Genomic DNA, 14412 nt, shown 5'->3' with positions numbered 1-14412 from the left:
GTGATAGGAATGTGACAATTTCCAAAGTCTTCCCAAAAGGGTTGAACTAGTGTTTCTGTCAAATACCTGGATCTTCATTCACCACACGGTTTCAGCAAATCCAGTTTTAATTTAAAGAATCGTGTTAAAATGGGATGCACCATGTTTGTGTAAATTGGTCAATAATAATAATCATAAAATACTTGTGCTTGTACAGTATATATGATGCATATCCTTGACAAAATTCAAGATAAAGGAGCTGATATCATGGATTTTTTTTGTTTTTTCTTTCAGATTTGGATCCATGCAATTTGTTTACATTTTTGTGTCACATACTCACAACCGTGCTTCTGCAGTGGTTGATTAAACAGCACGTTGCTTGTTGGTTTTGACACCTTCTGAACTGTGATGAAGACTGTGAATAGTGCCTTTCTTATGAAAATGAATCACCAGACACATTTAGAACATGTTCTGAGATGCTGTTGTTGTAAATGGCATCATCAGCTCAAGGTGATCAGACTGCTGCAGCTTTCTTAATTTAACACTTTCTTTCTGCCAATTCTTTGGATTTTATCTCTGCTCCCTGAAAAAGGGTGGAAATGTGAATGCTGGGATGCTCTGATATAAAAACTCTGTAACTCATACTATATTCAGTGCCTCTCTTTTCACTAAACGGGGACTATTCACTTGGGTTTACACAAAAAGTAAACAGTATTTTTTTGTAACTCAGTAATGAACAAGGAAAGACAATATTTGTGTTATATATAAGCCGGGATCTCAGAAGCTAAGCAGGGCCGGCCCTGGTTAATACTTGGATTTGAGACCACTGAGAACACCAACTGCCACAGTGCGGTGCCAGTGGCAAAACTGTTGTTTCGTCCTTAGGCAAAACACTTCACCCACATTACCTTGAATGAATGTGATGTGTGCACAAGTGATGGGTGGTGGTCCGGGGGGCTGACGGCACATATTGGCTAATTTGAAGAGTTGAAGACATTTCAGATCTCATGCAAGAGACTTCATCTGTTCTGTTATATGCAAATCCAAAACCATCTGGTTCAAGAAAACTCCAAACCTCAGGCCTCAGTCAAGTGTTGACAGTGTCTGAGTTTGAATAAAATAATTTTAGAATCCTGGTACATAGTTTAGTGCTATCAGTGTGTGTGTGTGTGTGGGTGTGTGTGGGGGTGTGTGGGTGTGGGGGTGTGTGTGCGTGTGTGTGAATGGGTGAGTGGTTCGTAGATGTAAAGTGGTTTAAGTGCCTCGAAGGAAGAAAAGCGTTATATAAATGTGATCATTTACATATTATAAAAGTCCAAGAATTGAGGGTACAGTCATGAGACCACTTATGTGTGAAACTGGACATGTGAAATGTAACTGCCGGCACTGAGGCCCTTATAGCAGAGATATGTAAGAGCTGTGAATTCAAAGTACTGAGAGAAAGAAATTCATACTTACAAGTGTTAAAGAAGTTTATAAGTTTGCATTTTTATTCTGCCTATAGGTTGCTTTCATGCTGTAAAATTGATTATTCCATAATTTCAGATTGCGGGCAGAGGCTGTATTTGAAACAAATATTTCAATTTTAATGTTGAATCTCATCATTATTAGATATAGGGTCCCCAAACATGACTCTTATGTCTTAAAAATGTTTTAATTGACAAGACTCATAATGGCACCACTTTCTGAAATGTAGTTTATTTATACTGACAGAGAACATAGAAGTTTGTGTCAGTTTTTGTTTTATGCGGCACAGTAATTACAAATATATTCACTTTAAATCAGAACAAGCAAATCCTGCCATAGAATTCTGACCAACATACTTTTCAGGCCCACCTGTTCTAGCATAACAGCCCTTAAGATACGAATGACTAAAATATGTTGAAATCCAAGTCTGACCTTTCCAAAGTCATCCTAACTCCAGCCCAGAGACATTACATGACGCAATAATACCTGTGGCTCAAGAAACATTATCTTTTGGAAAAATAAATCTCAAAATGTCAGTGGGCACACCTCTGTCTCTTCCCTAAAAACTTTATTTCTCAAACTTTTATTGTCATTTTGTCACAGTGACTCCTGATCTTTTCATTAGCGGATTGAGGTGGCGTAATCTTTTAAGAGTAGATGCCTCCCTCGCCCCTCTGCTTTCTCCAAGGAGGGCTCTGTCACTGAATGTAATGCATGTTAATCTCCCTTCCCTCCATTATGTGCGGCCCACCGTCAGCGAACGCGGCGTGTTCAAAGTCAGGGTGACTTTCCGGTGCTGGGTTTGTGTTGGAGAGAGAGTGGAGGAGAAGAGGGGGATTGTGGGTAAGCAGGAAAAAACATGGAGACAGGTGTCTGGCAGGGGACACTGATTAGATTTATAAAGCAACCAATGTTATTTTGCTAGCTTGGGGACTGCTGTAAGACATTAAGCACTAACTCGAGCTCCCAGTGTCCCAGCTCGGAGCCTCTGATCTAGTGGTGTATGCGCTGCTGCCTCCTCTCCCCTCCCGAGTCTCCCATGGGTGCGATTAGATTCTGTCCCTTTGGATTGGACCAAGATGGATTGGCCTTGAAACTGTCTTTTCTTCCTGTCACATTCACAACTTGACATTGACTTTTGTTACGTCTTCTGCAGCGTTTACTGTAGTGAACAATATTTTTGAACGTGCTATTGTAATTTAACACGAAATACATTTGAAAACATAGGACGGCCAAATGTCTGTCACCACCTGCTTTGTCCCCTTGGATATGTTATTGCTTTGTCAAGAATGTTCAACAGTATGGCAATAAACCTATGTATCTCCATGGGAACAAGCAGCTGATGCCACCAAGCCATGGTACAAGTCAATTCTGTGGAGAGGAGATCCCGTTCCAATGTCTCTAAGTGCACACACACACACACACAAACACATGCAGCACACACACACAGAGCAGTACACTTATGTAAGTTCGTGCTGAGGAGAGATGAATGGGATATTAGTGCTACTCTTAATGATTTTTGCTCTGTGGTTTGTTTTGCCGTGTTGTTGTTAGCAGTGAAGGAAAGCTAATGCGCTAACTACAGCCACAACCTGTCGGGGTTAAAGGGTCAGAGCCACATTCATCTCAAGCAGCCAATTAAATTAAATACATATTAAGTTTAATCATTGTGACATGACATTAATAGAGCCTAGATGATAGCTGAGTGATGATAATAGACTATTATTAGTAGTAATTACATTGAACTAATAAAACATTCACGTAATAAAGCACAACTCCCAACCACTCCCTCAGACACTGAAATTGAGTAAACTCTGCAGTCACAGTCAGAAAGCATGTTTTGCAAGGGATTTTCAGGAATAATATCATCCTTAATAAGAAAAATAAAATACAGATATTGTGGTGCTCTGGTTTAAGGAAACGCGCCACATTTCTTCTCATTGTTTATTTTCTGAGCACAGGGGTTGCAGACTCATCTCACTAGAGCCGAAGAGCTGAAACTGACCAGTGACTGACCAACAAAGCAACCAAGTGTCACATACAAAAGCAGTTACATTAACAACAACACATAAACCATTACAAGAATAACAAAAAGTGTCAACCCTGAACCAAACACAGAATATCAGATCATTACACTATTCTTAATACCATACTGTAGAATATTTCTGGAAAAGCAATATCATTCTCATGGAGACAAACATGCGGCAGGTTAATGAAATGTGTACTGACACGCAGGAAAGTGATTAAATAATATGCATTAGAATATAGTAGACTTTAGCAGGGCTTTTCAGTGTAAAAATTTTCGCTCCTTCCTGACCACTGACTCACTCCCACACTTCAAATCCCAAACTTAGACTGGCCCATTCACTTCTCCACACAGCCACACCGTAGAGCACTGTCCTGCTCTAACTGTATATTTAACTTTGTAATATAATAATCCTTTTCTGTTTGTTTACTGTTGTAAGGCGACCTTGAGTGTTGCACATTTATGATTTAGTAAAACAATTAGAAGAAAAATAATGAAGAAATTATAATTTTCCTGTCAATGAATAATGTTTATCAAGATCCATCAATGGATATTTTTCAGCATGTTTTAATAAAAATACATTTTGCAAGAAAAAGATCTATTATTTATCAAATATTGACTTTCTGTTCTAGGTTGAAAGTTTTAACATTCTGTGTTTTTATCAGTCTTGTGCTTGAATTTTCTCAAAGGGTATGATTTGATTCCCATTTGTTGACTGATTTGCCAGGTGAACATTGGAACAGTTTTGAACTCATTTCAATACAACATGCCTATTACACAGGCAGAGAAAGTTTATTCACAGAGTTTAATTTTGACTGTATGTTGTGTAAATTACAACATATGGTAAAATAAATACATTAAAAAACAAACAAATCAAACTAAACTAAATTAAACTAAACTAAACTAAGATAAACTAAACTAAGATGAGAAACTAAACTAAACTAAGATAAACTAAACTAAGATGAGAAACTAAACTAAACTAAGATAAGATGAACTAAACCAAGATAAGATAAGCCAAACTAAACTAAGATAAACTAAACTAAACTAAGATAAACTAAACTAAGATAAGATAAACTAAACAAAGGTAAGATAACTAAGCTAAGATAAGATAAGATGAACTAAACCAAGATAAGATAAGCCAAACTAAACTAAGATAAACTAAACTAAACTAAGATAAACTAAACTAAGATAAGATAAACTAAACAAAGGTAAGATAACTAAACTAAGATAAGATAAGCCGAACTAAACTAAGATAAACTAAGATAAACTAAACTAAGATAAGATAAGCCGAACTAAACTAAGATAAGATAAGCCGAACTAAACTAAGATAAGCTAAACTAAGCAAAGGTAAGATAACTAAACTAAGATAAGATATGATAAACTAAACTAAGCTAAACTAAATTACGCTAAACTAACATAATCTAAACTAAATTACACTAAACTAAGATAATCTAAACTAAACAACTAAGATAAGCTAAAGTAAACTAAGATCACCTAAATTAAACCAAGATAAGCTAAGCTAAATTAAGATAAACTAAATTAAACTAAGATAAGCTAAACTAAACTAAGCTAAATTCAATTAAAATAAACTAAACAAAGCTAAACTAAATTGAGCTAAACTAAACTAATCTACACTATACTAAACACTAAACTACTCACAAAACTAAACTAAACCACACACAGTTAGATGTAGACAGTATATCACCGCTCAAAGCTGAAACCCTCTTGCTTGCACCAGGGAGGCAGAATGTTGAATCCAGGCCCTGATGACTGCTCTCTGGGTCAACATTGTTTCCCCCGTGTCCTGTGGTCATTATCTCACCCACTTGTCCAATATGTCCTCCAGGTTGAGTGGCACTGAGCACTTTAGGGGCGGGTCTGTTTAGGTGATCTGACTCTGCTCGCGAGGTGCCCAGGGAACATTTTTCTTCATTTGAGACTAGCTGTCTGCCATCCAATACTATGGATTTTCTATCAGCCCCTTAATAATGACTGCATGATTGGGGGAGGTGATGGGCAGGAATGATCTGATATGAAAACTCTGCTTCAGTTTAGTCTCTGGAAGGCCACACGCACTTCATTAATGGATTTCACATGACATCATAACATGCTTTTGGCCAATAATGCTCGATACAGATGGGGTCACCTAAAATGAACACTGTTAAAATGCACATGTGTGTTGTAATACAGTGAGTTCTGGAGTCAGGTCAATAATAAAAGTTATCAACATTTGTGCGTTTACCTTTTGTACATATCGTAGCAAAAATCAATCTTATCAATAGGAAAAGCTGGCTCCTGTCCCCCATCTGCGAGTATGACATCACACATGTGGGTTTACCCTCGTAACTAAGTGGGTAAAACTGAATAAGTGAGTGAAGTGCCATGACAAACATTTTAGCAGAGTGGCCAGCTCTCCTGCCTCTCAACCAGAAAGTCTCTTGTTCAAGCAAAGTGGGCTAAATCCCTCAGCTAGGAGATTTTGAAAATTGAAATGCAGACGGCAGAATCCTCTTTAAGTGAACCTCAACTGTAAACAGATCAACAAAAGTGGTGTAATTATTAGTTTTTAAGGTAAATAAGGATTTTTGTCTTTTTGTGGCTTTTTGGCATTTACCCTGGAATTAGAAAATCTCCTGTTTAAAAGTTAATTTGGGCTTCAGATCTAGATGAGCTGTATCAGAGCAAGTATAAGACACATAGACTAGTATACACTCATACACCTACCTGGACGACTGAGGGATTACACAGGTATAAGGCCACATGGAAATGTAAAAGAAGCATTACCATTTAAAGTTAAAAATGGCATTTTATTGTCGAAAGTGTTTTTATTATCATTGTGGTATCGGAATCAGTATTGAATATTGAGTCTATTCCTTTAAATTTTAGTATTGTGACAACACTGCTCAAGAATAATTAGTTTTAGCCTAATAAACACCTCATTTTTGTGTGTGCAGGTCGTCCGATGGTGAGTGTGCCGCGGGGACAGTGGTGGTGAGTCGTCTGAAAATGGGGGAAATGGAGGAGGTGGATGTGGACCACATCACCACAGACATATCCACTCAGAAGGTAACAGAGCCAAAATAGAGCTCACTCGAGTAGAAACATGGGTTAAACCAAGTGTCTGACCTGCCACGTTTCTTTAAAAAAGGGTATTATGCAGAATCGCTTTGTACCATGTTATGATGTTGTACCCTCACCAAAAACATGCCTGAAGAGGTTTATATGTCACCATGCATGTTTGAATAATTTAGCAATCTCTCCCAGGTCCTATTTGAACCATCCTTACCGTTTGCTCTAAGAGTCTGTCACGTGCTCAGCCCAAGCCTACATCATCCATGTTCACACAGGATAATTCTCCATAAATATACAAAAACATGATACAAGACTGCACACAACAACTTAACAAACCTGATGCGATGTGCAGTAGTTTCATTAGCGGGTGCACGCTGATTGTGTCGTGATCGCACAAGGGTTGATTGCTATAGACTTTTAAGCAGTCTTAACTGAACTTATTTAAGAACTAAAATCAATTCAAAATCTGGAGTCTTAATGAAAAACTATTACTAAAGCAGCAAGATTGGTGCAGCGGTTCATTCACTTAAACTATCCACTTAAACCATCCAAAAAGCATTAGAAAAGGCTTACTGAGTAAAGTATAGAGTCTGCACAGTATGTATGTCAATAATGAGTTTGTGTAAAAACTGAAAAGATGTTTGAAAAAGTGCTTTGTGCTGAATGATAGTTTAGTGAAGTGTTTCTCAGACTCACTGTCAGCAGACAATCCTTCAAGCTCCTACCAATACAAATGTAATAAAATGTATTTTTGTCCTCCTTTGGGTTAGTTTTTATTTGTAAAGACTATCCCAATGCCCAATGCTGTAGTCGTATTTCATACCTGATTTAGCTCTAGTTTAGAATAGAATAGTTCTGTTATAGACCCGGTTTAGATATGGCAGTACTCAGTAGGGCTGTGTATTGCCAAGTATCCCACAATCCCACAATACAATGCGTATCCCAATATATATCCTGACACTCTGACCTTCATATGATACAAATCCTAATGCATGAATATCCTTTAAAGCCAGTGTTAAAAGTTCACTAAATCAATGTTTTGATTATACAGATTTACAAAACACATTGAATTTCATGTTCACAATTCATTTAATAATAGAATACAATTGTCCTGTGAATAAGTCACCTTCTCAGCCCAGCAGGTTTCTTAATGCAGTAGTTCGCAGGTTAAGAAGTGTATAACTCATCAATGTATAAATAATTTCCATTGTTTAAGTGTGTCATAATATGCGTTTCTGTATTGATACACTACTCCTAAGAAGCCCATAACAGTATATTGCTGTATTAATATTCTGAGTACAGCCCTAGTACTCAGCATGTATATGTTGTACGCTGGGCTCAGTGTTGGCATCAGAGAGACAGTTATCTTCAAAACCATTTCACGATCTAATCTGTCTTGTCTAATAAAGCCAAAAGAGAGAAACATAGATAAACATTTTGCTCACTGTACGGAACTACAGAAATCAACAGACTTGCCCTCAGAATCGTACATGACTTTAGTATGTACTTGCATATTCTGAGAGATTAAACAAAATCAAGATCAACCATGTTTCTACCCCAAATCTCCCTATTTTATACAGTTCACTTTAGGTAAATCTGAGCTGGGAATTGACTTTTAGGAGACTGTGTTGAAACCGGCAGAAGTACATGCCTTCTGCTCAACACGACTCTCAGTAATACTAGGATTAGAGTGACGCCGCTCCAGTCCTCCAATGAGATTAAATAAACTTGGCTAAGTCGTAATGGGGCTTTAGACTGAGCGTGTGTGGCTGCGTTCAACAGTGCCTCAGCTGCCTGTTGTGGCTTTATACTCACCGCAAAGGTTGGGAGAGCATGTGGCCAATTTAACACAGTGACACACAAGCACTTTACTGCCGTGTTTACCGGCGTTTTTGGTCAGTGCTCCTTCCACAGATAGCTTCATTTATCTGAACGAATGGCTGCTCTCACCACCCCCTCTCGGCTTTAATCTCACACAATACATACTGCTTAACACAGCTCCGAGGTGACTCACAGGCGCAGTGGAGGGAAAAGAAACTGTTCTCTTAGTGGCAAAAAGAAGATTGGTTCATTTCGATGGGATGTCTCTACTCCAGACATAAAGTTGTACGTACTTTTTTTAATTATTCGGTTGACTTAGTTGGTCCATACAATTATTCTTTTTTTTTTTTTTCCCCCGAAATCAGTGTCACACCAGATGGCACTATTAGGCGGCATATTGTCTTTAGTCTTCCGAAGTTTTAAGGGATTTGTTGAGGGAGATTGATGTGCAACAATGAGCCAATATGAGAATGCGGCCTTCTGGTTTGATAGCCTGTGGAAAATGCAGCCCATATTATATTGATTGATTAGTTTATTTCAGTCACAGTTATTTTCTGACATTATTATTACGTAAGAGTGAAAAGGTGTAGGCTGAAGCTTAGTCTTATTAGGTTTACCCTTTATTCTTTATGTCATACCATCATTCATATTGAGTGAAGACCTCAAAAATGCCCAAATATGAAAATGTTTGTTAAATAAAGGTGTAAAAAAATGATTATAGTATTAAGTATTATTATTATTATTGTTAAACTAAGAGTCTTGCAGAAACATGATTACTGCTATAATGGTATTGTAAAAGGGGGTGGGGGCAAATTGCTTCTTCCCACTCTTATTTGAAGACTTTGAAGACTATTTGAAGACTAGATTCATGATTGAAAATTTAAAAGAAAATTGCCTTTATGTATCTGTTGATTATTGTTTGTTTGAACATAATGTCGATCGTTAATCAAATATCTGAATACACGGATATTATTATTATTATTATTATTATTATTATTATTATTATTATTATTATTATTATTATTATTATCAATAATAATACTAATAATACTAATAATAATAATAATAATGATAATAATAATAATAATTTTAAAAAATAGCAAAAGGAAACAAACAATACAGTAACAATACAGCAAAGTATAGCAAATTACTATGATATTATATCTGATCACATCTCCGCTTTATGAAGGACCAAAGGACAAACTGGACAAGCATCTCGGAGTTTTCGAAACTACATTTTACACAGCGGCCCTAGAGTTTACTGACAGGGGCTAGGTTTATACGCACACCAAAATAACATTATAATCAAGTTACTAGACCTTTAAGATTATCTGATCTGAGCGACCATGATCAGAAAGAAATAATAATAATGTTTAAACTAAAAAATAAAAAATTCTCAGATTTTGAGCGCACATGTAACCGCTGTCAGTCGCTACATTTACTTGCACAGAGAACTCGGGTCAAAGAACTGCATAGACGCGAACGAGGGACTACAAGATGTTCAGAGTCAACAACCTTTTCCATAATCAATCACGGTGATGCTAATTTATATTGTTATTTTCACATAGATGAGCTGGATAAAGTTTCTTGCCCATGGACACAATGGCAATATAAAGCCAAAATCTTAGGGATAGTAGGCAATTTTATATTCATGAGTTTCAGTTTACTGTTATTTGTAACTTGTTGAGGATTTTTTGCCATTCAAAAGAAATAATATTTTGTCTTGTTAATGTTAACCGCTGCGGCAACGATCCTAAAACCTATGAATATGATCTTGCAACACATAATTAATTTCAGAGTAAAAACAAACAAGCTAAAAAAGAAAACAGTTTCAAAGCTTGCACCATAGTGGTCATTATTCACTTCCCTCACATTCTACCTACAGCCAGTTCATCAGCGTTACTTTCTAACCAATGCACACAGCTAACAACCGCAGGGATGCTGTTTTGGAGATGGTCCGAGACAGTTATTTACCCATCACAGTTGGACCATTTTTAAACTTTGCTCAGATGCACAGCTCATTTTTCTTCCTCTATGATGCCAAATAAGATGAGACCCCACATTGTTTCTGGTCTTTACTAAAGGCCATGTCCTCTGCTGACCCTTACATAAACTTTTCAGCGCCAAAACGCCATACAGCATCTTCACACATTAGAGTTTTCGTGCCACATCGGAGCCGTAAAGGGGAACAGTGCATGCGGCGTGTAGACTTGTGCTGCCTGCTGTTGATATTCTGCTTATAGTGTTGTAGTCTTATATAATTGACCAAGGGCATCTCTATGGCTCAGTGATTTTGGTTTGTGCCTGCCACTGTTGCTCGTGCGGTGAGGTTTCCTGCCAGGCTCCGGAGTGTCACTGACAATCTGCCCATGTCTTCTTGATGAATGTGTTGCCTTGCTCTGCTGCTGTATCCTGCGTGTGTTGTTTTTGCTGGAAAATTGCGGGGAAGACAGAGAGAGGAGACAGGCCGGGCACTGCTCACTTAAACTGGGTATGCCGTTTAGCTTGTACTGAGAAAGACGTAGCCAAGGTTAGGTAAGGTATGCAAGTCAACAGTGAAAGTTTTGTTTCCAGGTCTGTAGAGACTGTTGAGACATTGCACAGATGCTTGGAATGTTTGAACCTAGCTGGATGTCGTTGTTGATATATTCCTACAAAGCAACATATCACAAAGCTAAAAATGGCTGCCTGTTTACCTGATTCTGAACCAATCATTGAGGGTCAAAAGTTCTTTCTACTCGTCACAACCTACTAATAATAATAATGCCTACCACCACCAATCACTCATGCATACACCACTGTCACACTAGGCAAGGTGCGTGAAGTGTCTTGCCTAAAGACACAGCTACAGAATTTGGTCTGCTCCAACCACTGAGTCACTGTCGCCTTCTGACGATGATACCGTACTGTACTGAAGCGTATTTTTTTAACCATCTATAGCAGGGGTGTCAAACACATTTTCACCGAGGGCCACATCGGCAAAAGGGTTGCTCTCAAAGGGCCAGATGTAAAATAAATCTAACTACTTTTTTTAACTTGTTAATTAACTGTTTCTGTATTTATTACTTATTCAAGTTACAAATATTGCATATGAATTTGCCTAGATGTAAAATTTGGCTGTGTAACTGTGTATCTCCTGGTAAAATGACTTTTTAAAACCATCATACCTTTTAATTTACCCTGTCGAGGGCCACATAAAATGATGTGGAGGGCCACATTTGACCCGTGGGCCTTGAGTTTGACACATGTGATCTATAGAGCTGGATGATATGAAAAAGAACATGGTCCAGTCCGGTCCAAACCACATACTTTTACTCACAACTGACTGGCTTTAGACCTCTCGATTAAAATGCCATTCACTCAACCATTCCCTATGAAATTTGATTATTAGAAAGTTCAAGTTGCTTGATTTTGATCCTCCTGCTTTTTCTTGTTATTTACTAAAATTTTAAATGCATATTATGTCAATACAGGATTGCCAGAAATAAATGTTAATTTTGTAGTTTTTGACCAACACAGAAAAACTTACGGAGCTGCAAAGTTGTCATATCTCTCTGAATACATTCTGCTAGCTAAATGCTCTCCTGTATCCGTGGGTGGCTATGGACACGTATTTGATCATGCCTTGTGGTTACCCGGCTGTCTGCTGCTCCTGCATATCCGTGCAACCTCACAAAACAGTCAATCAAAGTAGAAAGAGACTGCAGTCACCTTTGATCCAGTCTCTTTACATATTTTAGTCATCAAAGAGCCATCTAGCACCTATCAAAAGCACCGTGTTTTAACGGCAACAATCACATGGGGACCCATTGCACAGCTGGGCTCCTAGCTTCTCCTCTTCATCATCACACACACGACTTGCTTGGTAACATATCCACAAGGAGTTTTGTCCACTAATGGCTGTATTTTTTATTTTGAAGTTTGTGTGGGTGAGTGCAACATGTCGGCGGGGTGCCTGTCTGTGTTATTCATCGTCAGTTGGTTAAAAATGATGGCTATGCTGTAGTTCCACAGTCATTAAGATCCTGGGCTGGTTATGGGGCTGTCAAGCTGTGTTAAACCACATCACGAGTTGGGGCCAGGTTGGCACCAGCCGAGTGAGAAAGATTGTTAGTTGTCAGTTTTGCTTTGATGAGGAGTCCCAGACTGATTGCATCACAAGACATCAGAGTCTGGCGGGGATGATGGTGATGTTTTATGGATGTTGAGATAGAATAGCTTCGCAGTATTTAGTCGTTTGGTAAAATTTGTAAAAAATTAAAATAAAAATCACTCTTAAACAAATGTAAATGTTAAAAAAACTGAAGAAATATTGTATAACAGACACTGATTTGCGAATACAAGGGTACGTGTAGTGTAGTGCAAATATCTTGTATTTTTTACATTGTGGCTGCTCTTGCTTTATAGTGTGGGGTTTATAGTGTTTTATTTGTCATTATATCTGAAATTAACACAGACCAGACAGATAACTGCAACAAAATAATGCGTTTTTGAACCAGGGACCAATTTAATAAACAGATATAAAAAATTTATGATAATTTGACTGTGTTTGTTATTTATAAATGCCACTATTATTACATCCATTAAAAACAATTCGCAAGATCTGGGCCATTATTAGCAGACTCAAACGGTCAGTAAAAGTTTTACATCATCATCCCAGCTCTATATTTTCTTTCAGCTTTGGGACCTGCTCAAGCTTGCAATTCTCTATGCCTTTAAGTTCACGGCTGAACATTTTTTAATGTTCCTTTTGAAGATACAATTCAATACGTTTAGCAAGGGTAGTTTTATTCATAAAAATATAATAAAAGCACTGCCAGCAGAACTGCTACTGATTTACACAGATGAGTCATTGCAGTACTACAGCTGCTGACACCAGGGCTAATTTCTCTAACATTGCTTATCCAAACAGCCATTAATTAAACAAAAGCAACTGGTCAAAAGAACCATTTTTAGACACTTTGCGGTTTCACTATCATTACGGTAACATTGTTTTTAATACTACATACATTCTTTTTTTTTTTTCTTATTGGTGCACTATAAAGCACAGTGTAACAAGCCCTAATAACATGTAATTCTTACATTCATGGTATTACAGATTGTTTCAAAGGGAGTTACATCCTTATTATGGCAGGTTGTTACACACTGAGTTACATGCAGGCTATTACAGGTTACAAGGATCTTATTGAAGGTTGTTACATAAGTAGTTACGTCCATGTTATTAGAGGTTGTTACACAGGGAGTTACAGTCATATTATTACAGTTTGTTACAAAGGGGTGTTTTATGTTTTCACAGGTTGTTACAGTGAGTTAGGTAGAGCTTCAGCGACATTGCTACATAGTGCTGTATCAAAAATTAAGTTTTCAGCACTACTGCAATTTTCATCCTATTCCCAGTTAAATAAACCCAAACCTCATACTCTTACTTGTTGTATTCTTTTTGTTACAGTGCCAATTCTGGGCCTGTACTAGCTGCACACCATTCTGTGAGGAGTCCCAAAGTGATGATGAATGTGAAAAAGCATTGAAGATACAGTAGCACAATCCGAACCAGAGGAGGCGCAGCGGGCCCCTCCCCTCGGCTATCACCTGCTGGGGCTTCACTGATTGCACTAAAGGCAATGTGCTCCAGCATCTGAACAGAACAGAGAGGGAAGCTGCCTCTTGCATTTGGCTCCATATGAGAGGAGGCTTTGAAGATTTAAGGGGTCTTTTATGAGGTGGATATGTACAAAAGGCAGCTTTTGTTGAGTTTGTCACCGTCACAGCGTGGAGCTAAATGATATGTTGAAATAGCTGTGCATTCAATTAAAGGAACAGTGTGATATTTTGGGAGGTATATTTGTTCGTGCTTTGGAAGTGCACACAAATGAAGTTGATTAAATTGTTGTGCGGAACTCAGAAGAAAAAATGCAATCAAAAGTTTTAGTTTACTGTACAGGCCACAGAAGGGTTGTCAAAAAACCTATACCAGATACTAATTACTACTGAAAATAGTATCAATACTATCAGTACTGTTTTAGAATGATCTTGATCTATATAAGAAC

General features: G+C 37.7%; 1 protein-coding gene across 5 annotated transcripts in view; it reads left to right on the top strand.

The window, feature by feature from the left end:
• Positions 1 to 14412, top strand: part of inpp4b (inositol polyphosphate-4-phosphatase type II B) — a 244664-nt gene that overhangs the window by 122088 nt on the left and 108164 nt on the right. For all 5 annotated transcript variants that reach the window (XM_055221563.1, XM_033968695.2, XM_055221551.1 and 2 more), the window contains one exon: positions 6427 to 6538. In XM_055221563.1, the coding sequence (XP_055077538.1) occupies positions 6427 to 6538 (112 nt within the window). The remainder of the gene's footprint in view (positions 1 to 6426; positions 6539 to 14412) is intronic.

This window comes from Periophthalmus magnuspinnatus, chromosome 1 (genome assembly GCF_009829125.3).
Source record: "Periophthalmus magnuspinnatus isolate fPerMag1 chromosome 1, fPerMag1.2.pri, whole genome shotgun sequence".
Taxonomy (NCBI): domain Eukaryota; kingdom Metazoa; phylum Chordata; class Actinopteri; order Gobiiformes; family Gobiidae; genus Periophthalmus; species Periophthalmus magnuspinnatus.
Note: the sequence above shows the minus strand (reverse complement) of the source record. Positions and strands in the feature narration are given on the sequence as shown.